Source organism: Rhea pennata, chromosome 10 (assembly GCF_028389875.1).
Source record: "Rhea pennata isolate bPtePen1 chromosome 10, bPtePen1.pri, whole genome shotgun sequence".
NCBI lineage: Eukaryota > Metazoa > Chordata > Aves > Rheiformes > Rheidae > Rhea > Rhea pennata.
This window is the reverse complement of record NC_084672.1, coordinates 12678987-12706763: the sequence shown is the minus strand read 5'-3', so window position 1 is coordinate 12706763 and position 27777 is coordinate 12678987. Positions and strand designations below refer to the sequence as shown.

At 37.3% G+C, this 27777-nt stretch overlaps 2 protein-coding genes across 2 annotated transcripts; one reads left to right on the top strand and one right to left on the bottom strand.

Moving 5' to 3' along the window:
- Positions 1 to 9: 9 nt before the first annotated feature.
- On the top strand, positions 10 to 13365 carry SLC24A5 (solute carrier family 24 member 5). Its single transcript, XM_062583987.1, has 9 exons — positions 10 to 133; positions 413 to 592; positions 1957 to 2040; positions 2136 to 2239; positions 2551 to 2651; positions 3411 to 3694; positions 4244 to 4450; positions 7362 to 7463; positions 7994 to 13365. Exons 1-9 carry the CDS (start codon positions 10 to 12, stop codon positions 8314 to 8316), a joined length of 1509 nt encoding a protein of 502 aa, XP_062439971.1. The 3' UTR covers positions 8317 to 13365.
- Positions 8669 to 27665, bottom strand: MYEF2 (myelin expression factor 2). The gene is made up of 16 exons (XM_062583988.1): positions 27401 to 27665; positions 22625 to 22854; positions 21365 to 21417; positions 20117 to 20124; positions 19914 to 20007; positions 18827 to 19018; positions 17965 to 18118; positions 17455 to 17504; positions 17270 to 17333; positions 16976 to 17077; positions 16727 to 16777; positions 16582 to 16650; positions 16193 to 16291; positions 11862 to 12070; positions 11700 to 11751; positions 8669 to 9225 (listed from the first exon to the last, which is right to left on the bottom strand). Exons 1-16 carry the CDS (start codon positions 27610 to 27612, stop codon positions 9062 to 9064), a joined length of 1803 nt encoding a protein of 600 aa, XP_062439972.1. The 5' UTR covers positions 27613 to 27665; the 3' UTR covers positions 8669 to 9061.
- Positions 27666 to 27777: the final 112 nt, after the last annotated feature.

Sequence of the window (27777 nt, the reverse complement as noted above, 5' to 3'; positions counted from 1 at the left end):
GCCGCGGCGATGCGGGCGGGCGGCGGCGGGCGGCGGCGGCGGGCGGTGCTGCTGCTGGCGGCGGCGCTGGCGGCCTGTGAGGCGCCGCCGCGCGCCGCGCGGGCCCAGCGCCTCGGCGCAGGCGCGGACGCAGGTAGGCAGCGCGCGGCGCGGCGCGGCGCGGCGCGCGGGTGGCGGCGCCTCCTCGGCGTCTCCGCGGAGCGGCCCCGCGCGGGCCCCCGCCGGCTGCGGCCGACCCGCAGGGGCTCTTGGCCCCTTCCCCGCCGCGGCTCTGCTCGCCCCTGAGCTGGAGCCGAGTCTGTGTAGCGTGAATCCGCCCCCCGCTGACAGCGGTTGGCCCCGGCCTCCCTCCGCCTGGGAAGCGCCCGCGGGGCGGTCGGTGCGTAACCGGCTTCTTGTGCTCGATTTCCAGGGAACGGGACGAGCTGCGTCCTCTCCTCTTCGTCGGAGTTTCCCGAGGGATTTTTTACACCGCAGGAGAGGAAGGACGGAGGAATCGTTATCTATTTCATAATTATACTTTACATGTTTCTGGCGGTGTCTATCGTGTGCGACGACTACTTCCTGCCTTCTCTGGAGATCATCAGCGAGTGTAAGTGCGCGTCCTGCTCCCCCGGCCCCGCTGGCAGCCCAGCCCAGCCGAGCCGAGCCGAGCCGAGCCGAGCCGAGCCCTGCGCGGCGGCGGCAGCGGCAGCGGCGGCGGCGCGGGGCGCCCGCGGGCGGCGAGAGGCAGCGCGGCGCCCCCGCGCTCAGACGCCCGATACGATGTTCACGTTGATACAACGTAGCAGTACAGTATTTGAAAACAAACTCTGATTGCATTCCAAGCGAAGCACTTATTTAACGCGTGCTTTTATTACGCCTGGAGAAACAAACCTTAGCACTTCCTCAGTGTTAACTGGGCTGACAATATAATGGGTGAGCAACATGACATACAGGTTGCTAATAAAGCCCCCTCCCCTGCTCCTTTACAAAAGCCTAAGAAACCAAAACTCTTCCTGGGAAACAAGGGAAATAATTTCCTTGCTAGTTTCTGTATTTTTCTCGAAGGAGAAAACAAGTATCGTGAGCTACTGCTTGCATATTGGAGGTATGACACTGGTAGAAAAGAAAATTCCACAATTACAATAGCTTGATGAAATCTAATTACCCTGCAATAATTCTCCAGCTTCAGTAGGCTATACTGAAATATGATTGAATTAAAATATGAATGAATTAAAAAGATAGGCTAAGCAACTGTCAGACAAACAAAGCTAAAGAAACATATCCTTCAGCGTTGTAAAATATTCTCCAGGATCAGAATATTTACAAGGACTGCAAGCTTAAAGATTGCTGTGGGGCTGATATATCTTTTTATTGATGATAAATAAGCACTTTTTCAGACTGGTTTTCCACCATACTAAGAGCCATACTGCTCTTAGTGCGTGAACTTGATCCAAAAAGTGATAGTTATATTTCAAAAACAGCTTCAGAACAAAAATTTCATCTCACTCGAGCAAGACAGGCTCTTGCGCTGTCCATACGAAGTGACTATTTGACTGTAAGATCCAAGCAGCACTGGTTTGAATTTAATTCACATGTCTGGTATGTGAAGACACAGTGGCATGGATTTTCCTGAAAGATGGATAAACTCAATGTGGATCAGATAGCCACACTACCCTAGAGTCCAAGGAATCTCCCTGTAACTCTTATCCATAAAAGTAGCATTAAAGCCTAAATAAGTACATCTATTTTAAGATCATGCCCAAATCTCTTGCATTATCCATAGGTCCTTTCTATTAAACTAATTTATTAAAAAAGTTAGAAATAAATCAGCCCAAACCTATCTACTAGCTAATTCTACTTATTACAACATAGTAGCTTCTAACATACACTGGCTGATGTAAGTAATGGGTACAGACTACTGAAGTATATGGGGTTATTTTTTTTTTAGCAGTTCTTTTTCTCTGTCCTCAGGCCTTGGCCTGTCCCAGGATGTTGCTGGAGCAACTTTTATGGCTGCTGGAAGCTCTGCACCAGAGCTTGTCACTGCTTTTCTAGGTAAGAGACGCACGTTTTTTACTCCTCAGAATCTAAAATTCTTTTCCTTGCATGCTAAACTGGAACATAACCAGAAAGAGTGACTCTCTTTACAGGAGTCTTTGTGACAAAGGGAGATATTGGTGTTAGCACCATCCTTGGATCAGCAGTCTATAATCTTCTTGGTATTTGTGCAGCTTGTGGGCTGTTTTCTAGTGTGGTATGTATCATCTTTGATAGTTTCACTCCTCAGCCAAATTATTATCCTTTCTGATTTACTGAAAAAAGCCAAGAGAGACTTATGACTACTGTCAAGTTTATTATTTAGTAGCAAAAACAGCATGTAATCAGTTTTAAGATAACTTGCTATGAAAGTTTTAAAAACACTAACTTGTTAAATATCATACTCAAGTCATTCCTAAGAATATTAAGTTTTTACATAATATAGAAACAACATATTGATGCAGCATTTACAGCACTTAGTGAAAGTATTACAGACAAAAAAAAAAACTAAATGAATGTGTTCTGCAGGTTTCAAGGCTATCCTGCTGGCCACTATTTAGAGACTGTCTGGCGTATACAGTTAGTGTAGTGGCGGTCCTTGTGATGATATCGGACAACAGAATTTACTGGTAAGAGCACAAGTAGTGTTGAATTCACATTGACTGGAGATTGAGACAGCATTTAAAAACAAACAAAACCACTTCAAATTTCAGGTAGCCAGAACTGTCATTCACTAACAGAAATAAACATCCTGCTGGCTTTAAAAGGTAGAAAGACACAATGCTTGTGAAAATTATTACAGATACATTCAAACTCTGCCTATTTAGAGTATGATTTGTAGAGGTTTCTCTCTACAGACTTCACAATTTGTATCATAACTGTTTTGGCATAGCATTTGGTCTTCTTAGTTTATTCATTTCAAGCCCCTCCTTGAAGAACATCACTGTTACCAGAAACATTTGTCTGCCAGAAACAGATCATGAGCTGCTGATATTGACTGAACTCCTTTCATTCAGCACTGAAATTCCTGTTGTCTTAGCAAGTCAGAGAGGTTCAGTACTAGATCTCTGAAGTTTGATTCAAAATACCACATACTATCCCTGCCTTTAACCATCACATGAAGACTCAATTTTGCAAATATAATTTGTTCCCTTAGAGTCAGTAAGTTCCCCTGTAACACATGCAGCTATGCAACACACAAGTAAGACTCAGCAGGGTAGGGGAAGTTAATCAAACTGCTGAAATACAAGGAGACACTCAAACTTTTGTGTGTTCTCCTTTTGCCCCCAGAACAAATTAGTTCTTTCTCCTTACCACAGCCATTTTAATGAGTTAATCTTTTTTTTCCCCCTAATTACACATCATGTAAAATCCCTTTCTTATCCTAGGTATGAAAGTGCTTCCTTATTATTTATATATGGATGTTATATTCTGGTACTGTGTTTTGACATTAAAATCAGTCAATATATCATGAAGAAGTTCAGTCCCTGCTGTACATGTTTTGCAAAAGCTATGGAAGAGAATGCGGAGCAGCAGCCACTAGTTGGATGGAGGGAAGACAGCAGACCCCTAATTCGTCAACAGTCAAGAAAAGATAGTGGAATTTTTCAAGATGAGCTGGACTACTCACAACTTACAACAAGTTTGCATGGGCTTGATGAAATCTCTGAAGGTATAAGCATTATTACTGTTGCCTCTATGTGCCTCATGCAAGCACTGCCTGCCTGTCTAAATCAATTTTAATGAAGAGGAGATTTTAAGATGTTCTTAATCAAGTATGAGTGACTTCAGCTAAAATTGCTACTGTTATCTGCTACAGGATACTGCTATCTTATGACAATGGCAGGTTCATAGCCCAAAATATGCATTACAGCAGAAATAAAGGAATAGCTATGATATGCCTACAGATCATCAGTTTCCTCTTCATTTAGGTTAAAAAAATATATATGGAGTAGTTCATACTTATTCTTGATAAGTATTTTGTGTAAACCTATATAGAGAAGTTAGTTTTTAATCTACCTTGGTTCTCCTAGTGACATGGTAATAAAATTTGATTCAGAGTTTAGTCCAGTCTGATGTGGGTAGTAATTAGGCTAATTATAACTTGAGGAAGAATTTCCTTTTTCCAGCATTCTCACAAGTAGAGGCAGGTTGTATGATTGTATGCTAATACTTTAAACTTAATGCTACAGTTTAAAACAAGCTACTTTTTCTTCAACAGATCATCCAAGCATCTTTACCATGCCTGAAGCAGACATGAAGAGAATTTTGTGGGTGTTATCCCTTCCTGTTATTACACTACTCTATTTGACAATACCAGATTGCAGAAGACAATTTTGGAGGAACTGGTTCATGGTGACATTTTTATTTTCAGCAGCATGGATTTCGGCAATGACTTATGTTCTTGTATGGATGATAACAATAGCAGGTAAGTACTTAAACTGTTGCTGCTATACAGAATTAGCAGTTCTCTCCCTATGAAGAGTTTTCTTTCCCACAATTGATGGTCAGAGCTTAACAGTGTATATTTCACTGTGCGAAGAAACAAAACCTACAGAAGTTACGTTTCAGACTGCCTAGTTTACTATCTTCTTCCCCCTAATGAAAATCATTCACAGTTTAGCTGCTTCAGACTGCTTACCGTCACATGAATGAGAACTTGTTCACATAGCTCCAAAAAAAATAGCCTACATTTAAAGAGACAGAAGGCTTCATTAAACTGCTTCATGAAGTGAAACAATTAGATATCTACCGTTAAACTTGCAAGCTAAAGCTAGACAGGCATAGAATCCACCAAGACTGGAATTAATGGTTCAAGTTTTCATAAAAGATCCATTACTTCTAGACCTGTAGATTTCTTGAACACTTTAACGAGAAACTTGGCAATAAATTAACTGCCAAAAAAAATCCCCATATCTGTGTACCATTCTATTTGAAATAGTGTCATATGTTTATTAGTCATTCACGTTATGCATGTATTTATATCTTTCTTACAAATTTGCATCATAAAGTGAAGCAGTAAAAGCATTACATTTAAGTCTCCCCACCCATAAAAGAAAGGGTGCAAACGTGCTTTAAAAAAAGCAAATAATTCTCTTAATACCTCAAGATCTTCCTGTGTCCCAATTTCATCATTTCTCCAGCCAGCTTGTGAAAAATCATTTTTAATTTTAAGAACAAAACCCAGAAATCTCCAAACAAGAAAATAAAACAGTACAAAGCCTGCCATTTCCACATTATAGCTCACTAATCCTCCTCAAGTATTCTGCTGGTTCAGCATCTTAAACTTGTTTTCAAGTAAGTTCAATGAAAAACTGCTTATTAAGTGCAGAAAGACTCACACATTCAGTAGACTTTTGAGAAATTAATAGTAGATTGCTGGATGTAACACCCACCAGGTGGGTCACTCCCCAGTCAAAGAATTCTCCATTTGTTTCTAAAGAGCAATGGTTTACTGTCTGAATGCTAGAAGCATTTGAAACAGAATTCCCGTGATTTAATTAAAGTTATTGCTGTTCCACTAGACAAAGCACTAATTCATATGGAAGCAGGTACACTGGAGTTTCAAATAGTGTATTAGTGTTAGTCAACTTTGAAAAAGTCATCACAAGGAGCATTTGGGTCTTTGTCCCACTACATCTAAATCAAGTATGTTCTATTTACACATTAAAACTCTAAAAAATACATATATATAAATTCTCAAATCCAGTTTTTTTCCATGAAGAATAATTTGAAAAGGTGCTGTAGTTGCATAAACTGCCTATCAGAATCCCATAAAGGTACCATAGCTGGGACTAAATTTTGATCAAGAATGGATCTAATTTAGTATACCAACCTTTTGTTGCTTGCAAAGAAGTTTTGATTACTAGAGCAAGATATTGCTACTAATACACAAAATGAACTAAAGGTTAGAAAAATAAGACCATTCTCTCTGTATGGCCAATTGCCAGAGAAAAATACCCTCTAAGTAGAAGATAAATCTAATAAAGAAAGATCAGGTTCACCTGAGTTTCAGTTCTATCTTATAACCTTCAGAGAGGCTATAAACTAATGTTTAGTGCATATGGTTAGTTAATTTGTATTTCAACTTGGTTTGCTTGGAATGAACCATTGTTTTCCAGCATGGATGGTTTACACGCTGATCTTTTTGGTCCCTCAACCTATAAATGTCTTGCATTAGGAGTGATGGAAGAGTACCACTACAAATTCTGCATGGGATCGTATTCTGCCCCTTTGATTAGGCAGCAGTATTAATTAGCAGTTTCAGACCTATCTAGACTAAGCCAACACATTCTAAGCAATCATTGCTGGCCTGGCTTATGGTGCACTGCTTCTTATTTTAAGAAAGCTTTGCTTATTATTATCATCAAAACATTATAAGTAAGAATTCAGACTTCTGAAAAAAAAAACAAAAAACAAAAAAACCCCAAACCTTAAGATACTTTTACTCACCAGAAATTTGGAATAACCTGTAATTATTTTAAAGTTTCAAACTTTACTTCAGCATAATTGATCCTCATGAATGCTACATTAAGAGAACTTATGGCCACTTTGAAGATGACCTGAATCCCTGTTTTAAGTGAGAAAATAATATACCTTCAGAACATGAGGGGCTAAATACAGTGGGAAAAAAAAAATCTGCTCTTTTAGTAATAATTTAAAACTTCTCTCAATTTAAACCAAGACTTACTTAAAGGAAACTAATGCTTCTAAAAGGATTATTTGCACTTACGAGTTAACAATTCTTCCTTTTGATTCTTCTGAATCCAACAAGGAACTGAAAAATTTCAGCTAATTGAATTGAAATGTTAAAGCCATAGAGTTAAGTATTGTAGTGATGATCTTAATGACCTTCCTCCCCTTTTAAAGAGCAGGTGATTGTAAGAGTTATTGCTTCATGTGACTTTTGAGCACTAACAATGAGATGCCCCAAAATATAAAAGATTACTGTATGTTTCAAAAGTGGAGGGGGGAAGATATTTAAATTTTTACTGTATCTGAAAGACCAGTTCCTAATCAGCATTCTCTTGAGCACTGGAAACCATGTACTGAAGTCTTTAAAAATTTATGAAATAAACCAGTTATTATACTACAGTTCCTCTCTCTTTTTCCTCTTTTCTTTTATTCAACTGAAGAACAAGGACAGGGTGATGTTTATTTTTTTTAACCACTTTATAGTTCAGTCAGTTTATATTTAGTCAAGTTAAATTAGCTGGCAGATTCCTTTTGCAATTACCATATTATTACTAATCCTTTCTTCAGCAAAGTCCAGTGCAATTTCTTTGGATGAAAATTAAGCATACTGGCATTTCCTACCATTATTTATCAATCGATTGCAGGTGAAACACTGGGAGTTCCAGAGTCAATAATGGGCCTCACATTACTAGCAGCAGGAACAAGTGTACCAGATACAGTTGCAAGTGTGCTGGTGGCTCAAAAAGGTAAAGATTTTGGTATTCAGGTTCACTCCATTGAATGCGTATAAAAAGAACTACGGAAAAGAATCCTGTTAATATCTCCAGACTACAAGGAGCAATTTTAAATCATTGTTACTGCTTTTAGAGCTTATGTTTACTAATACTAAAGTAGCTTACCTGAAGTAGCTGTGGTTCAGCCATTTAAAAACTCTAGAGCATCTCAGAGAAGTATTCCAGATTAATTTGATTTGCTGTTGATCAAGTGTTACAGTTTTACAACAAAACACAACTGTAGGTCATGGTATTTTAAACATGACTGGATTGCTTGACTAGCTTATTTTAAGTGCAACTGTGCAGATGCTGGTGATCTAGGGAGAGTCTTTCTGTGACCATGGTACCTAAAACCATGTTCTACATAATCATATTCTTTCAATTAAAAGTCTGGAAAGGATGCTCCACGAGAAATTCAGGGCTGACAGTCTGTTCCTCCAAAAACGTTTGGCAATTTCATATGATACAACTAAGCAGGTTCATTTATCTTTTTTGTTTTGCAGGAAATGGAGATATGGCTATGTCTAACATTGTAGGATCCAATGTATTTGATATGCTGTGTTTGGGAATACCCTGGTTTATAAAAACTGCCTTCATAAATACATCAGGACCCATAGAAGTGAACAGCAGTGGTCTGACATATACAGCCATTTCTCTTATCTGCTCGGTTGTTTTTATTTTTCTTGCAGTTCACCTGAATGGCTGGAAAATAGATAAAAAACTGGGAGCAATTTGTCTTCTACTGTACTTACTATTTACTGTACTATCAATTTTATATGAACTTGGCATCATAGGGAATAATCCTACAAGGGTCTGTGGTAACTAGTTTTAATCAGTGATTATACTGAAAAAAAAATAAAAGCAAGAGAGAAAGTTAAGTTTCTTCATTTAGTCAAAAAAAATTCCAAAACTCCCATTGGGCTCTAAATCTTATTTACAGAACTATGTCATAGCATTAAAGTAATATTAAGTAGAACAAAAACATCACAGCCTATTTGGAGCCCTTTCTTTTAGAGTCAAGAATTACAGTATGACTACAATGCATATATAAAACCAAAATCCTGAAAAAAGACATCTAATTTTTACATTACAATGTTGATACAGGCTGGGGAAAAAAATAAAAATAAAAAAAAACAACCTAGGAAACACTAAACAAATCCCACTATGCAATCTTGAGATTAACAGAGAAAATGGCTTATTTTATTAAAAACAGTATAACCATTCATTTAAACTGAATGACTAGAGACACTTGGCCTAATTTTCCAAAGGCGCTGAGCATCCAAAGCTCCCACTGTCTTAATGGGACCTGCAGGTGGCTCAGTGCCTCTAAAAAAAAAACCAAAAAAAAAAAAAAAGAAAAAATAAATCAGGCAAATTGTCTTTAAAAACCAAACATAGTAAGATTCAGTTAACAAGTATCACAGTATATTAAACACTATACTGTTAAAGGCTGGTGGGATTTAAAAGTTCGTTTTTACAGCTTTTGTAAGCATACAATGTTACTAAAAACGACTTACTAGAATAGAGAAGCTAAACAGACATAGGAATGTTCCTGAATACATAGTTTTAAATTATGCATTGCGATCCAAGCGTACATCAATTTCTCTGCCACTGATTTTTATGCCATTCATTATTCTACAGGCTTTTTCAGCAGATTCTGGTGAGTCAAATCTGACTGTTCCACAGCCTTTTGATTTTCCGTTCTCCATTTTTATTTCTGCAAACATTACATGACCTGAGTAAATAAGTTAAACAGCAGTTACTTTAAGTCTTCAATACTCTAACAACTTAAAGAACTAATTAAAAATGATCAGGAAACGCTTTTTATATTTTCAAATATAATACATGGAGACATACAAAATTAGTACTTTCAGACTGATGACCACTTAGAGAAGGTGACATTGGTCAAAAGAGCAGTGAAGAATCCAAATCAAGACCCATTGTTTCAAGTCTTTCTTTTCTAGTAAGATGAAGTATGGTCATATTTGACCTCAAGTTTGGAGGGAAAAAAATAAAGTGTCCTATTAGACTAAGTTTCACATTTATTCAGCCACTCTGCCAAAATGTGACTATTAAGATCCATTAGCTGAATTATAGTTCGATCTAATCCACCATGTTCACTACAGCATGACAATCACAATAACATACCAAGTAATCACAGCAATCAAGTAATTTTGTCAGGAAGTTGCATACCAAGAATAGAGACTGAAAAATAGTAGTTACCACTTAAGTGTGGAGGGAAAGCAGCATGCAAAGCCCAATTCCTTTCTCTGTTCTCTCCAAGATGGACACTATTTACTCATAAGGCAACATTTTTATACAGACACCTTCATACCACAGAAAACATTCAGGGTTGGAGCTAATGAATTTTTTATTAAGATAGTTTGTAGCACACCATTCCTGAGCCCCAAAATGCTAGTAAGACCAAGCAAATCTCCCTAGAATACATACTTTTTAAGTGTCATATAATAAAAGACTGGCCTTTCACTGAAAAAAATTTGAGCACCGGGAGACGTATTCTTTATAGCCCCTAATGATACTGACATGCAAGCAATCTGTTGCTTGTTCTTGTGCTCATCATTCTTAAAAATCATTTAACATAATTACTACATCTGTTCGTTGCTGAGGAGATTATTATAAAAATATCTGAACTCTCTCCAAAGGTGGTCCATACAATTAAAACTTTAAATAAAGAGGGCCTGTTTAGCTATTTCTAGAAAACAATAACCCCTCAATAAGCATATTATGAAAAGCTTGGTGCTAACAGGATATCCATAGCTTCACAAAAATGCAGATATTCAACATATATCACTTGATAGTACAACTGTACATGCATAAGAAGTTGTGTTTCTTTAAGAATGTGTTTTTAAATACTTTTTACCTAAAAATGGCAAAGAGCTGCCATTTTTAGTAGCTCTACAGAAGAATGTTATTTTCACGTGTCTATCCATATTAAGTTAGGGCAGGGAAAAAAACACGCAGAATAACTTCTGAAAATTTCTGAAGCAAAATCAAAGATGAACAGTGTCTTACTGGTTTCATAGATGAGCTTGTTAATCAAGCATGAGTTAAAACACTGAACATGAGTTACGGGCCAGCCTTTTTTTGTTTGTTTGTTTGTTTTGAGAGTTTATGTAGAGCTTTAGTTGAGTGGAATTCTTAGCATGGGACTAGGATAGAGACCTGCATCTCTGAGAAATTACATTAATAGCAACATAGCCCTGAAGGCAGTAAAAGAGGGAATTTCACTCTGGAAAGATGGTACTCTAGATTTGGCTATAATTCAGCAACAAAAGCTTTCAGTCCTTGAATACATGCATCCTTTAAGTTCCTCCAGCTACAGAGCATCTGAACACCTGAAAGTCAGTGTAGTTTAACTGCAAGTTCTCACTTATACCAAATTTGCAAATAGTTATGTGAAGACTGTCTTTACTATTAGATACCACTACTATGTTTTTCCTTTCCTATCTATCCAAAATAAGCAAAGCTGTCCTGTAAGACAGTTAAAACTTTCCATTCTGAAAGTGAGTTTTGAAGAGAACAGTCATTTATTTCTACATCCCAGCTTCACTTTGCATTCATTTCTGTAATTTAGAAAACTTGTCTTTCTACAGAAATTAGAGAATTACTGGATATTCAAAAGATCTTATATCTTACATAAAAAGAGATACTATTTTTTAATGAAAAGGGAAGCATTACAGCCTGCAAATACACTAATCAGGATCACTTACCTTCATAAAAATATATTTGCCACTTTGGTAAAATTACTGACCGCCTCAATGCAGTACCATTTCTGCAAGGGATGTATAACCTGGATGAGGGCCACAACCCCTCAGGCATTTGACTCAAAATAAGCACATTGTTATAGGCTAGGTATCAGCCAAAGGATACATAACACCTGTTTCAAAAAACAATCAAAAAACACCTCAGAAGGAAATTTTATTAATGAAATGGATTAAAGCTTGGCTCTGAGTGCTCAGATGTTACAACATAGGCCATATTGTACCTTGGTTTCAGGTTGCAGAATCATGTTTAAGACATGGGTAAAAATTATTTATATAACTCTCAGGAAAGCAAAAAAAAAGATTAGGCTAGTCAAACTCTTCTTTAGGATAAGGCAACAACTTCATCCTGCTGTGCTCATCTAAGACACATCATATAGACCATGATGTCAGTGGAGCTTAGTACAAATGAGATTCACATACATACCACATTGACTGAATTTCTCCTTTAGCTTCTGCCAAGTCAAGTCAAAAGGAAGCTAGAATAAGAAGGGTATTAACAACATTACGTGCTGTTCCTCTCTATGTAATATTTAATCAAACATGCACTCAAAATAAGCTAATGCTTTCTGTGTATCCAAATGCTTACATTTCTGACAAATATCTGGTTGCCTTTAGAGCCTAATCTCTCTCTCATGCCACCTCCCATTGGGCCAGCCATAAATCCTCGATCCATATCGATGTTCCTGTCCAGGCCTCCACCCATAGCTGGTCGTATTCGATCAAAACCAGAACTCATCCGATCCATCCCTACTCCCATTCCGCCAGGCATACTGCTCATACCACCCATTCCAACACCTACATAGAGAAAGAAAAGGAGAATTAACAAAAAAAAAAAAAACCAAAAAAATACAGTAATAAATACACAAGTACCTTGTAAAAATTAAAATTCTTTTGTCAGGAGAAAAAAAAATCTTAATAAAACTGATGCAATACAGAGCATAACTTCATACATGCAGTGATTCATACCTAATATTAAGTGTTAGAAGATACAACATGTTAGTTCAAAATAAAAACCAAACTGCATCAAGCTGCTAGTTATACCATCTAACATGTTGTTCAGCATTTACTATGCAAGATACTGAGATTTAAAGGCTGCCTAGTTTCATTAAAATCTTATGTATCACACCAAAAACAGATTAAATAACCATGGAAATATTAAGATATAGGTAATGACCATATAAACCGCTGCAAATGCAGGAAGCAAAATAAATATTCAGCTTTACTGAATGCAGCTATGCCCAGACTTAACAACAATCTTCTAAACAAAGCATCCTCTGCAGAGAGCAGATGTTACTGCACTACTGTGAAGAGTGCACTTTCCTACAATACATACAATGTATTAATATACATTAATACCTAAAAAGATTAATAGTATTCAAATATCCCATTAATTTTTAATTATGAGCCTAGAAAGCTTTTAGTATAAAGTAGAACTATCAAGATTATCCATGGGGATCTTTTCTTTAAGTGGTATGCCTCTCAAGATGACCACTAGCAAAATCTTAGTTTCTTACCTGCTCTAGCTTGAAGGTCTCAGACATTTGCCATAATACAAACTCAGTATTGGAGTTTTGCACAAAATTAAACTGACTGATAATTGGAAACTCAAGCTTTGATTGGGTATGAAAATAATTTCTCATCATTAAAACAAACAAGTTCTGCTTTATGAAGTTCACACAAATAACCCTGCCTTTTTTCCTGAAACACAAGTTTACTCGAAATACTTCTCCATCAACATAAAGAACAGCAGAAGTCCAAATGGTTTCAAAGCTAAGATTAAAAGAAAGACTGTATTAGTACATTTTCCTCTGATCTTTTACCTCAACAAAACTGCTTCATAAACTATTAGATCTGCGGTCACAAGAGACAGAATTCTACCTCTTTTATCACTGACAGCACTACACCACAGCAAAAATTCTCCATGTACACTGTATCATTACCTTGCATACATATTTGCATTCTATTGAAACAAGTCAACCTACTCAATACAGGTTCTACTGGGCCCATCCTAGATGCTCCTACTTCTCCTGCAAAAACACCAACCATTGTACCACCTAAACAGAAAAAAAAATAAAGGGACATATGCTGAAGCTATTAATTAGTGACAACAAAGCACACACTGATGAAGAGCCCTGATCTCAATGTCACCTGGCAATCATTTTCTATGGAACATTTTCACCTGTGCCTTACTTTATTATGCAAATGAGGTAGGAAACGAGGGGGGGGGGGGAAGAGTTCCCTCTTCTCTATTACAGGTCTTAAGCTACTACAATTTCTAACAACAATTTTCTCTCTGACCATCTACCAGCAGCACAAGTAAATTAAAGAAGCATTTCGCACTTTGGAAAGAACAACCTCATTCTCAAGGCTGAAGGGATTCACCTTACTTGTACTTCATCAGGTAGAAATGCCCTAGTTTCCCTCATTTTAGAGAGACCAATGCAAAATCTAGGAGTAACTCTCTGGATTTCCCTCATTACAGTATATACAGAAAGAGTCAATAGAGTTTGGTGAGGAAAAGGGAGAAGGAAAAAGGTAGAGGAGACACTTTTTAAAGGCTGCCTGACAGGAACATGTAATCTTCAGAATGGTATCACAGACGATGATTCTAGTATGGATTAAAAAAAGTAACCCTTTCACTGAAGCATTAAGATTCAGAAAAGTAATCCCAAGGGAGCTTCTAGAATTGTAGAAATTAAATTTCTTTGATGGAAGAATAAAATAATGTCTGTTCAAATTCTGTAACAAGTACTTCTATTTGTTCTGTAGAACAAACTAGGCAAAATTAATTCCAATAAACCTAGATTCTATTAAAAAAAAGAAAAAAGCACTCTGAAGACAGAAGAGGCCTAACAGCAATACTGCACTGACAAAAGAAAGGTTCTTAAAATAATGGGCAAAAATTTCAGAATATAGATAATATAATCCCTGCTATTAACCTGTATCAAAGGAAGTGGTAATTTGCAGATAATTCTGGAACTGCTACATACACCTTGCTTGATTTTCATCCCCAAGAGAAACAGCTCAGTTTTTACTTACAGAAAAATAGATTAATAACTGGCTTCTTTAGTCTATACACCACTCTCAATATCTAAAAAGGATCACTTCTGATAGAAATGTATTTTCCACATAACCAGACTTCCATCACATTCATCTTCTCCATACAGTTCAGAACAACAATTATTCTCTGCCGTCTCTTGAAAAAACATCTGTTTCCTTCAGACAAGATGCTGTCATAGCAATATCCAGATCTCAAAAAAATAGACTAACCTGCTTAAAAGGCTACGGTTGTTCAGCACGAGCACTATTATTCCAGTACTTCAGCCAACAGTTTATTACAAGGAAAATTTAATACTTATTCATTAGCATATTGCACTGAAACACCAAGCCAAATTTTGAGCTTGCTGCTAACAGGACTATTTCCCCACCCTAAATGGAACTGGGGGTGGAAATCTCACTTTTCCAAAGATTAAAAAAAAAAAAGAAAGAAAAAAGAAAACTCACAAACCAAAAACTCTGTTTGTTTGTAAGTGCACCCTAGCTACACCCACTCCCTTTTAAAAGGAAAAAGAAATCTCTGTAATGAAATCAATTAAGATGCAATAAAAACCTTAGGCATACCTACTAAGCAAGCATTCAGTAGTTCCTGACCTTAGAAACACCCTCTCCCTATCACTTTCTTCAAATGGTCTTCTTTTTTCCTTAAAAAAAAAAAAAAAATACTTGCTCAGACCCATAGAATGAATGACTCCCATATCCAGTTTCTCCACAGTGACTGTTTGTTTTTCAATGTTTTTCAGTCTCAGTATGATCACTGTTGTTACTAGAAGACTTACAAGTCTTGTACTTCTACAAGCATTTCTAACTAAAGTGACTTTGGATTTCACTCAAGAAACAGATGAGATGTTTATCCCATGTTGCAAGTGCAGTGAAAGCATATGCTTGATTTCTAAGACATTAATGCCAAGACATTAATACTAACTCAACTAGCAACTTTACTACATTTTACCACTTCTACACGATTACAAGTGCTTGAAAAGAAGCACACAAGAGTCACTCTTTTTTATGAGGGGGCAGAAAAAAAGTTCAACTTTTCTTAAAGCACACAAACCTTATGCTCTAATCACAGCTCTCTGCCTTTGGAGTGAGAAACTGAAGGAGCAGAAACGGGGAATAGAAATACAACAACACACCACCACCACCACCCAAAAAACCCACCTTTCTGCTCTAATGTATTTAACCTGGTAAGAGTACAGTAACAAACTGCAAGAAGATTCTATGCCAGGGCACTTCCAGGCCTCATATGCTCTATTCAGACAGAAGAGTGTTTCATCTGAAGGAAGCCAAAAGTAGCAAAATGAAACTTAGTCAACAACTCAGCATCTGTAAACTAAACAAAGCTAGCCCAGATTCAGAAGAGGTCAGTAAATCCTGTTCTAAGCTGCATGAGAAAAAGCTGGAAGAAACTAGCATCTGCAGAATAAAAAGGACAGGGAGAAACACCTACAGGGCACCAGAATTTACCATTCCTATCCAATACTACCTGATTTGCAATAAGAACAACTTTTCCAATATGTCTTTGCGAAAGCAGGTTCCCACAAGTTACAAAGTTAGCACACTGACAGCTTGTCCAGGATTCCCGAAAGTATGTTTTAGTATTCAAACTACACAATATCTGACAGTTAACTATATGAAGCTAAATACTGTATTCAAATCACTATTTTACAGAGGAAAAACACTCCACACTAACACCCATCTTCAGAGATGGCTTTAATAAACACTTAGATCACACTCTTACAGTAAGGGGACAGGGAAAGATGATCAAATGAAATCAGGCGTTTTCTTGGTTTGTCTATTAGTAAAGGTCTTCCAATATTATGTTTTGATTTGCCACAGAAAATTTAATAGTTATCGTACCCATTCTTCCAAAAGAATCTCCAAAGCCACGGTTCAGTGCCATGTCACTACGCCCAAAATCTCTGTCCATATTTCCTCCTATTCCACCACGAAACATTTCTGTCGGGAACAAAGCGCAAAATGGTAATATTCCGTTACATATATCAAATCTGATGTTCAGAAGAGTCTTGTTTCACAGTTGCTTACTGAAAGAGAAATGAATTTAAAGCACAAGTCAGAGGCATTTTACTAATTGTTTCCCATGCCAGCTGTCATGCCTCCACTCATGCCACCGGCCATATCTCCTCTGAAGTCATCTACCTTATCCATCCCTATAAAAAAAAAGGGAGAGGTTTTGATACGGCTCACAAGTTAGCAGTAAGAAGTGGAAAGGAACAATATTCACCTACCTCCCATTCGGCTGACTCCAAATCCTCCCATATTAGCCATCCCTTCCATTCCACGAAAGCCAGCAAGCCCTGCGTAATAAGGCAAAGTGCTTTCTATACAGTATTTTTTAAAATTACTTAATACAAAGAACTTCACTAAACATACCGCCTCCTATTCGGTTCATTCCACCAAATCCTGGACCATCCATTCCTATACCTTTAAGCCAAAAAGACAAACGCCACTTAGGAAGACAGTTTAGCTCCTACTAGATTTCGTACATGCAGAGACAGTTAACATTTCAAAGGCATACTACACAAGGCTTGCTTTGATAGGAGTATATAATTCCTCCAAAAACAGAAGCTACTGTTATCAACTTAAATTTGTCTAACTTAGAAACTAAGAGCACAAATTTACCTCCTGGACCTATATTGCCCATTGCACCGCCCATGCTCAATTGTGTCGCACTGATGGGCTGTCCACCTGGTCCAAGTCCCATACCAATGCCACCAAGACCACCTTGAAAAAAAATCAGAGTAAGCGCTATAAGAAAAAAAGAACTCCTGTATCATAAGAACACACAACTATCTGTACAAGTAAGCACAAAGCAAAACTGTTCCAAGACTATATCTGTATCTGAAGCTCAGGAGGGGTGGGGGGGAGAAATACCTCTTGCCCTATCCTACCCAAAAGACAAGAGTCTGTACTCACGAGGTAACTGTGGAGTCTTGCTGTCTGCAACACGGAAGTCCTCATGAGGAATTGATTTGTCATCCTGATTTAAAAAAAAAAAAAAAAAAAAAAAAAAAAAAGGCACGGATATTATGCTAAAATCCTTAAAATCCTTTTAATGTTTTAGCAGAGATATGCAAGACAGAAATAAGTAAACAACTTACCATTTTTACATGCATGGGTCTATCAAACAAGAACTGTCCATTGAACATAGCTGAGGAAATGCAAGTCAAGGAATTTAACTACAAAAGACAATTCATTTTAGAAAAATCATTGTAAAAATTTACTTGTCCCACCATTTTTAGCAGCCCTATCTTTCCTTGTATAATCTGTAAAATGTCAAATCAAAAATCACTACATTTCACTTTAAAAGCTTACTCTTAGCAATGACTTAAAGCTGTGGTAAAGAGACTATATAAACTATTAGGAACATGAAAATTGTTTTTGTACATGTTATGCTCTACATATTAAGCTTCTTTAACATTATCAGGGACACCTTATTAAATTTTAGAAGTAAATTCAGTGATTAATTAAAAAAAACTGAATAATATACTCTAGTTCCCAATACATTAGCTGCAATGCAAATAAGCATCATCTGCAAAACTACACTATTAGAAGCCATTAACCAAAGATTAATCCATATATGACCAATTATTTTTCAAAACCAAGGATACATATTGCTTGAACAGCTTCAATTGCTTGTTCAAATGTAACTGTTCCCATTCCTCGACTCTTGCCATCTTTGTCTTCTTTGATGTCTGCACGTTTTACAGTTCCAGCAATGCTGAACACCTCCTTCAGTTTCTTCCAGCCAACTTTGAAGTCAAGCTTATATATAGAACATACAATTAATTTCAGTGCACATTTCTGTTCTGCCATTAAGCTTGGAAGAGATTTTTTATATTGTAATAGGTTTTCTTCAGGTTCTCAAAACACTTGATATTCATAACTTACTATGATTTTGTAATATACACACTATAACCAAGCCTAACAAAAAGTTTAACTTAAAAGCAACAGCTTATACTATGTATACCTATTTTTCTTTTTGAATTAACATATCAAAATTGAGAGGACGGGTTCTTTTTAAGAGCAGCGGTACCCTATATGTTTCCCTTTAGAAATATTATAGTCTATTTCTTAAATTTGTGCATATAAAAAACCCAATGAAGTAAGCATTCCCACCAAATGTAACTAAATTAATCTAAAGTAATTAGCAAAATAATCTGACATGTATATTGAATTTTTAAAAAATATAATGAAAAAACACCATTGTAAGTAAACAGTGAAAAGATGTGCAATCACCTGTTGATCAGAATAAATACTTTATATAATTATTAAAAGTATATGTCAATTTTAAGAGCTTAACATATCTTTCATGTCCAAAATCTGGCTATAGATTCTGCTTTTTAGCCAAATACACTAACTATGAACTAAGATTTCTCAATTCTTCTTTATATTAAAACTGAATTATGCAGAAATATAATGTGTTTCGGGAAGATCAAACACTACAGTTTTAAAATTGATACTCAAACTTACATTAGCAACAAAAATAGTGGACCCAAGCCTGCCTGCCTGCAAGTTACTGATAACCTCAGGAGGAATGTTTGGATTATTGAGAATAGAGGGTGGTAAATTCATTAATCCAGGTGTCATATCAGGTCCATGTCCTCCCGGAAACTGTCCTCCTACACGCTGTAGTGCCCTACGAGCATGTTCACCATCAGGATCCTGCAACATGTGCAAAAATAAAGCTAGCTTAATCATCAATAGCAGGACTAGTAATAAAAAAAAGGTACTATTTGAAATTCTACATAAACCCATCAAAATTATCAACTAGTATCCTTGTCCATGTCAGAGGGATCAAGAACTGTATTAGCATGGAGACCTAATTCCCTCACCTCTAGAGGTGGGTCCTTTCAGATGAGGGTTGAGGCATATTGGCAAAGCACTTGTTGAGGAAGCGTGCACTGCCACTTCACATGCTGTACCTAGCCTATGGACAAGTAGAAAAGATTTCAATCTAAAGGACTGACAGTCTAGTACCTTCTTCCAAGAACTGAATTAATTTAATTAGTTTTCTTTGATGTGTTAATACCATTATTAAAGTTATAAATGGACATAAAGAACTGCATCAGACACCATTATATGCTACAACACTACAATAAGAATGTTGACATTAATTTCACTTCCCAATCCGCACTAGTACCCTATTCCCAACCCTTCCCTCCTCTCTCTCTTTTTTTTTTTTTTTTTTTGGAAAGTATTTAGTAGTCTGATACTAAGCTTGTTCTGCCCAAAATCGAATTCTGAAACAAGCAAATAATCTGAACCTAACAGCAGCGGACAACACTCAGATAAAAGTATGAGGTTAAAGACAATATTGCTTTAAAGAAAGATAGCATTTGATTATTTTGACTTTAGGACACAGTCTGTTTGTCAGTTCACATCATATAGTATCAAGATTTTCTGCAAGCCAGAAGACATTTTAGCCCATTAAGAAAACATCATAAATACAATTAAACTAAAAAGTACACAAATAAGACACTCAGAAACAATACAATGTCATTCTAGTATTTAGAGTGTCCTCACTATTTCAAATTAACAGCAGCAGCAATATTCATACCTCTTTAATATTCAGGGGTCTTCCACTAAGATCATATTTGTTCATAGTTTCTAATGCTTTCTTAACAAATTCTTCATCTTTGAATTCAACCACACTTAGAGGGAACAAAATATTTGGAGCATTAAAACAAAGTTTAAGATGTTAAAATTAACAAAATTTTGGATAGCAATGTGTCTCTACACACACAGAAAAAAGAAACTTACCCACAACCCTATATCCATGATGATTTGTCATCATATGTAAAGAGAAAAAAAAAGTCAGTCAGCACATATAATAGAGTATTTAATTTTCCAGTTAAAGATCCCAGCTCACTGTTAAATAACTATTCACCAAGCTATTTTCAGCTTCAGAAATCATAACACATTCTCTGCATGTAGTCAAGCTGAATTTCTCCTATTCTTTTAACATACGTACCATGGAAATGCAAGAGAATACATTATATTGTATTTTATTCTCTTTGAGCCAAACCAGAATTGGACAACAGAAAAGTGCCACACAGATCCATGTAAGGATAACTGGGGTGGGGAGGGGAAGGGAACAAGAAAAAAAAAATAAAGATCAAGACACTCATTGTGTCATTAAAAGCTGACAACTGACTACGAAATTCAAATCCACATAATCAAATACACCAGTACGATGAACAAGGAGTCTGCAAACATCTTCAGTATTGCTAGCATATTTGACTTTGTAAGATTACTTTGTAAGAAAATAACCTTATTGACTGCACCAAAATCCTAATAAAGCAAAGAGTTTAGAATTGCTCTAACTAAAACAAAGCTGAAAGTATGTTTTAGTTTTAACAAGCATTGAAGAAAGTCATTTACAACAATTGTTACAACTTCAGTTAAGACTCAAACCTGCATTTCTCTTGCTCCCACTGCAGGTTCGAGCTGCTATCAGCCACACTTTTGACTATTTTTAAGACGACAAAGGAGCTTTAACCAATCTTCACTCTCAGTGCCTCATTGCTGGCACACCGTTGGCTACCAACCATCTCCATCCATTTAGTTTTTTAAAAAAGCAAATACGTTAATCCAGTGTTCAGAGTAGCAACCCTGCAAAGCTGTCAAATCAGGAACTTCAAACAGTATATTCTTAACATTTTTATAGTTATTGGCCTCAAGAAGAGAATACTGCACTAACAAAATTTTAAGTCTAATCAGTGGTTTATTGAACATCCTTTATATGAAACAGATTTGTAACAAAACAAACATGTTGGCTAAAAAGAAGAATTAAGTCAATGCCATTTGTTAATGTTTACAAAGTATTGTCCTTTACAGCCAGCTAGTTTGAGTTGCATGGAAGTGTCCAACTATTTCTAATAGAGAACCCTGATGAAAATTGTTGTAAAAAATGAAACTTACTTTCCAATAACTGGTACAGGTATTATACAAAAATAAAACTGCTGAGGAACTTTAAACCTCTAGCAGATTGTTGCCCACGGCACTTACCCTTGATTTTCCTTCAGCATCCTTAAACAGCTCCACGTATGTAACCTCACCAACTACATAAGACATACAAAGGGAAAATACCAAGAGACAATGCATTTAAACACCAGTATCTTTCTTTACTGTGCCCCTGTGCACAACTCTACAGAGAAGCACCTATTATTCACCAACAATCAAAACCAGACCAACATACCTCCTGTCAATGGCTATGTAATTTAGCTAATTTTCAGAAATATTCAGCAGCCACATTCTCAAAAGCTAAAAACGAACAACTATATTTAACCTAATTCATACTACAGATCATAGTTTGGCCAGTATGATATAGTTGGTGAACAAATTCAGAAATACACAGTCCCTTAACCTAACAAATGAAACGTCAACATTCACTAAAAAGTGTTACATTTATATCCTACTCACAACACCTGTTTTAAGGTGACTTTCTACCTGAATGTCTTCAATCATAAGTTTGCCTTCAATAATAACCAAATTTACACATCAAATATTTCACAGCAAGCCACTCACTTTCTAAAGGAGGAAGTTTCAGTTAAAAAAAAAAAAATCAAATAGTCACGTCACCTTACAACAGATACACCAGCAGTGACAACAGGTTTTTTGGCATTTTTCACAGCCTAGAATCCAAGTGTGCTTTGCATTACTTTTGAAGAATCAGTATTTTCAAGAAAAATACAGGACTAACTTTTTATGTAATTCATATATTGGAATTATTTTCCTCAAACTTAAAAATAAGGATTTGGGGGTATTAAGATTACTCTATCAAAACTGCAACAATAATAACAAGCTTTTAATATAAATCTCCAGACAAACAGTCATGGCAATAGTGACAATGCAGACAAAAGTTATTCCACAGCCAGATTCTACCAAAGAAATACAAAACAACTTTTGAAAGACATCCTTTATTATTCATATGTTAACACACTATACGTGTTGCTTAAATACAATAGCCCTTAAAAAAAAAATCTACAAAGACTACAACTAGACGAAACACAATCTCTTTAAGTCGTCATGCATATACTCTCTATTGTCACACTAGAATGGCACAAGATCATAAACACTTCATTTACTCATCCTATCCTGCAATGCAATTGTCTCAGATGGAAGAGGGGGAAGGAAGATAGATGTATCAAGTAAAGGCCCAAATAAATAAATAAATAAAAATCAAATCTGTGTGGCTCAAAGGACATATATATTGTATGTAAGTTCTTCCCCTTTCTATAATGAAGTGCATTATCAGGAATAAGTTACCTTTCTCTCTCATAAGATCTTTAATAGCTTGCCATTTCATGTCATACGGGATGTTGCTAATGAAAACTCTATTACGATTGATAGTTTTCTTCTCTCCAGTGCCCACATTCTTGTCTTTTGAATAGGGATGGAATCTATTCTTGTTTCCAAGAGAAGGGATTGCCTTTGGTTTTGGAACATACTTCTCTTTCACAAGTGCTTTCTCTTCTTTTGCTGTCTCATCATTATCCCTACATTAAAAAAAAAAAAAGTTTTGCACTGAATAATTATACTATTACACTAGGTTCTATACTTCCTATGCTATTAGAACTCCCACAATGCCAAATTGTGCTTTTCAAACTAGAAAAAAATCATTTCATTTTACCAGTCTTACTTCAAAACATGGGGCTTATTTAAAATAAAAATGGATGACATGAAAAATTTATTCAATATTGTAACTGCAGAAATCATATCTCACTACTTCAGTTACATTCCACTTCCATTATGCCTTTCTAGATTCAGCAAGACAATATTATGAAAGTACTACAAACATTAAAATACAACTGGCAGTATCTCAGCTGAACAAAAATAACCCATGGCATCCATACTCTGGTACTTCAACAGCTTTCACATTAGACTTGGCTAAGTTTGCACAGTGTTCACCACAGAAGCGACACCTCAAACAATTTAATCCATGGAAGAGCTTGGTATATTTCATTCAATGGAATAATAAATATATAAAAATTAACTCTGATAGGCAAATTACATTGTTTACCACATCAATAATTTTTATTCATAACTTGTGCCAGATCACATTTAGACAGAAATTAAAACTAAAATTCAATTAAGAAGCACAAATGTACATTTAATTTTATTAAAGTTAATAAAATTAAAATTTGAAAATATGTCAAATGCATAGGAAATAGGTGTAGGAAGACATGCTCTGCATCTAAGACTAATTAAGTCATCAGGTATTATCCATTAAAAACATGCAAAAAAGATCTGGCCCTTCAAAAATTTAGAAAGAATAATATTTTTTTCTAAAAATAAAGACATTTTAAACGATGAAAAATGCAAGAAAATTTGTTAAAGCAGTCCATTTCTCAACTTCAATAAAATTATATTCTTTGAACAGAATTAGATGAAATATCCAAGACAGAAGCCAAATCTCTTCAGCACTCTTGGAAGTGTTACTATCAAAAGGTAATTTAGTATGCTAATGGGGAATCAAGGCACCTGACTTGTTACTTTCAAGGGAGTTGAACCACTGAATTGAAAGGCTCCAATGATAAAGACACATAAATGCGATCTATTAAACACATGCCACTTAGATATAGATGTCTCATTCAAATCTCACTGCAACGTAAAGGGAAACTTTAAAAAAAAAAAAAAAAAAAAGGACTTTTGCACAAACTTTCATTTTAAAAAGTCAGTGTTAGCCACTTGAGTTGCAGCAATTACTTAAGCGTCCTACAGGACTAATCATGAGCTCTTTTTCTTGAATTACATTACTCTATTCAAAATTTTTCCCACATTTCAGAAGGCCAAGTGAACCTAAAGCTTTTGTCCAGTTTTGACACTTCAGGATGTATCTAGGTGGAAAAAAAAAGTCAAAATAAGTATTTCAGTTTTACAACTACAGTATCTGACTAGGTCACTGATTTTTATTTTATTTAAATGAGTATTTCCAGTTCTCTTTGCAAAGTTTTTTAAAAAAAAAAAAAAAAAAAACACTTATACTCAGAGCACGTGCAAATTACCTTCCATGAAGCTAAATTTGTTATCTACTCAGGCTTGGGCACTTTTCAGGAGGCATAATTTGAAATAAATCACTCTTCTCCCATGATTTTTCCCCAGTTATAAAGCATTCATATGATACGAACTTCATGGCCCTACGTTTACAATTGCATTAATGTAGGACTATCTACCAAGATACGCATAGACACTGCTTTGGGTTAAGTATTTGTAAAATTTAAAACATTCAAAATCAACAACATATTATCAAGTTCAAGTGTCCTCCAAACTCCCTCTGCATCATTCCTCCTCCATACCCTCCTGTCTGCTGTGGCAGTACAGTTCTTGTGTGACTGCGTAATGAAGTGAAAAGGTGGGGGGGGAGGGGAAATATGCAGGTGCAAAGTAACTGGATGCAAACTGCAGGAGAGTAGGGAATAGAAAGGGTAGAATATCAGTTTTCCAGTCAGATCAGTTCCTCTGAATCCAGTTCCATCTATGAATGCAGAACTTCTGCCCACTGATGTACCTATTAAAATCTGAGTTCTTCCTTAAGTTTCAGGATTAGATTAAGTTCTTTCCTGCTTAAAGGATTATGAAACAGCACCTAGGTACTCAGTGTAATGCACAGGAAAAGCTAGTTCTCCAAATACAGAATCCACAGGATCTACAGGACTTGGCTGTACTAGCCAGTGGAAAACACAGAGGTGATGAATCCGACATAAACTGATTTTTGAAAAAAAATTAGACTCTCATATCTGGGAAACAACAAGACACTTCACTTGGTCCAAGCTTCATAGCCACACTTCCGTGAAGTTAGGGAATAAAAATAAATAAATAAAATAAAAGCCACCAATCCTTTTCACAAAGCTCACCTGCCAAAACCATCAGGCCAGTGACCATTCTAGAGGCTGGGATCTCTTTCAACTAGTTGTGTTTAAGATGTACTATTTCTTAAGAAATTTCAGTTAGAGTCTCAGGAATTAAAACTGTCTAGTGTCAAAATCCTTTTGTGGATCTAGCCCTTACTCTCGCATCTGGATATTAAGAACACTTGCAACTGAAGAATACACTCAAAGCAATGTTGCCTTAGTCACTTGTACACCACTGAGAAGAGCCTCAGAAACTATGAATTACCCTCTCTCAAAATAACTGTAATTTCTACTTTTCTACACTACTTCTACTCTTAATCTTTTTAATGAATTAATCATTTTATATATGGATTTGTCTTAACATTTGCCTGTAGCAGATTTCTAGGGTTGAAAAGTCCATTTCTTAGAAAAAGTGATTTCTTACAAAAATAGGTTTTCCTCATTGGTTAAAACAAAGAATGTTAACCTTTTGAATAATGACTTCACCTTATAAAGGTGTTCCGGAAATCAAAGGTAAGCCTTCCACATATATAAATACAAAGATAGAAGCCCCCAAAACATTCAGCACAAGATAAATCACTCTGAAAAACCCTGGGTGCTTATTTTTTTCCCCACAAACTTCTATTTCTCGGCTCACAAATGGCCCTATAAAGTGTAAGATCAGTGAATGGCGAATTGCAGAAATTCCACAGTTGCACGAGTGGTTCTAAAGCACGTACATCAATTTAGCTACGTTGTGCTGAACAGTTCTATTGCTCAATACGACAAACTTACAGAAGTGCAAGCTGAGACCGAGATTCCTATCCAATTTAATCCGAGTGCTAAACAAACCTGGTTACTAAAATTAGGTACTATGTTTCACCTCCACACTGACAGCTTAATCCTTTGCATATGTGTTTTGGGCAGACTGGCAACTGTAATGAAAGAATAAGATTTGAAACCCTGCCACTAGAAACTTTGCGTTATTTTCAAACTTAAGGTTGTGATTTCTATCACACAGAACAGCTAGGATTTTTCATTTGCTTGTGTTTGGAGGGAAAAAAAAAAAGTAGTGACAGAGGTAAGGATACAGAGAAATAAAGTAATTGTTTTAACAGTAACAACCTGAAAAGGCAATGAAATATTGCATTCCTTGAAGATGTGAAAAAGTAACAGTCTTCCTGCAAAAATGCAAACTATAATTTGCGCAGATTGGAACTTGTGGGCTCAGCCCTGAAGAAAATAAAATGTTGTCTTGTAGTAATGCGAGATTTATAACATATGAACTACATGAATTTTATAGTGCATCAAGTAAAGGCATGAAATATGCCTTTATTCCTTCAGCTTTATATAGAACTTGATCCCGTATGTATTTTTAACACAACAGTATCAGGCTTCAGCTGCTTGTAACATGTCAAAACACTACAGATCTCAATAGCCTTGATGTACTGCCATAGCAGCTCTGCCACAAAATGCATTTTCCCTCCAATATATGAATTAGATAATATGAGAAGCTGAAATTCCAGTGATGTGAGGCCAAAAACTAGTTCAGCCAGAGAATGATAATCCTGGAAGCCTGACATCAAAACTAACAAAAACTTCAGGAGGCCATTCACTGAATTATTCCAAGAGATAGTATTTCAGACTCCCTTACACTAAACTCCTCATAAACGAGACATAGCTTACATACTCCACACGAGACAGCTGTGCTATTTAGAGAAAAAGTTTGTGTGATGTTTTTAGTAAGTCACTGAAGAGCTTTCTTACCGTTCTCATGTAAATAACGATTAATGCAAAGGCTTTACAAATCATACTAGTAAAAAAGCAGAAATGTAAACAGTGGGGGGAAAAAAATAAACAACCCAGAACACTTCCTAGAAACAGACCCTGTGGGAACCGGCCTACCCAGAGCACATCACAGCACCTGCAGAACTGACCTGGCAGGAGCCCCGGCAGTCTGCGGTCCCGAGCAGCAGCAGCCGCCCCCGGCGCCGCTTCCCGGCCCGGCCCGCCGCCTCCCCCGCGCCCCCGGCAGCGCCTAACGGGCGGGAGGCGCCTGCCCCGGGCACGCCGGCTGCCGGCGGGGGCGGAGCCCGGCCGCGGCGGCGGAGGCCGGCGGGCCGCCTGCCCCGGCCGCGGCCCCCGCGCCCCCCGCCGCCCCCGGCCCCGGCCCCCGCGCCCCCCGCCGCCCCCGGCCCGGCCCCGCACACACATTTTGACGCCATTAGCGCTGCCCCCGCCGCTCTCGGTGGCTGTCGTCGTCGTCGTCGCCGCCGCCTCGTCCTGCGGCGGTTGTTGTGGCGGCTGCTGTAGTGGCGGCGCCGGTTGTTGCTGCTGCGGCGGCGGCTGGCTGGCGGCGGCCTCCTCGGCGCCCCGCGGCGGCGGCGCGGCCGCCGCAGCCTCGGGCTTGTCGTTCTCCGCCATTTCCTCGCCGGGCTGCGGCCCCCGCTGCCGCCGGGTTTGAAAAGGGCCCGGAGCGCCTCGGCCCCACCGCGCCGGCCCGGCCAAGTCTCGCGAGAACGGGCTGCGCGGCGGCGGCGGGGGGGAGGCGCCGCCCGGGTTACCGGTTACCATGGCGACGGCGCTGGG

Bases quoted from the DNA above. Each gene is read 5' to 3' on its own strand.
- SLC24A5 (XM_062583987.1), top strand. From the start codon at position 10: ATGCGGGCGGGCGGCGGCGGGCGGCGGCGGCGGGCGGTGCTGCTGCTG. The intron at 2,041-2,135 runs GTAAGAGACGCA...CTCTCTTTACAG, and splicing joins GCTTGTCACTGCTTTTCTAG to GAGTCTTTGTGACAAAGGGA. The intron at 4,451-7,361 runs GTAAGTACTTAA...AATCGATTGCAG, and splicing joins ATGGATGATAACAATAGCAG to GTGAAACACTGGGAGTTCCA.
- MYEF2 (XM_062583988.1), bottom strand. From the start codon at position 27,612: ATGGCGGAGAACGACAAGCCCGAGGCTGCGGCGGCCGCGCCGCCGCCG. The intron at 22,855-27,400 runs GTGTGTGCGGGG...TTTTTAATGTAG, and splicing joins AGCGCTAATGGCGTCAAAAT to GGATAATGATGAGACAGCAA. The intron at 17,078-17,269 runs GTGAGTACAGAC...TTTTTTTTCAAG, and splicing joins CAAGACTCCACAGTTACCTC to GTGGTCTTGGTGGCATTGGT.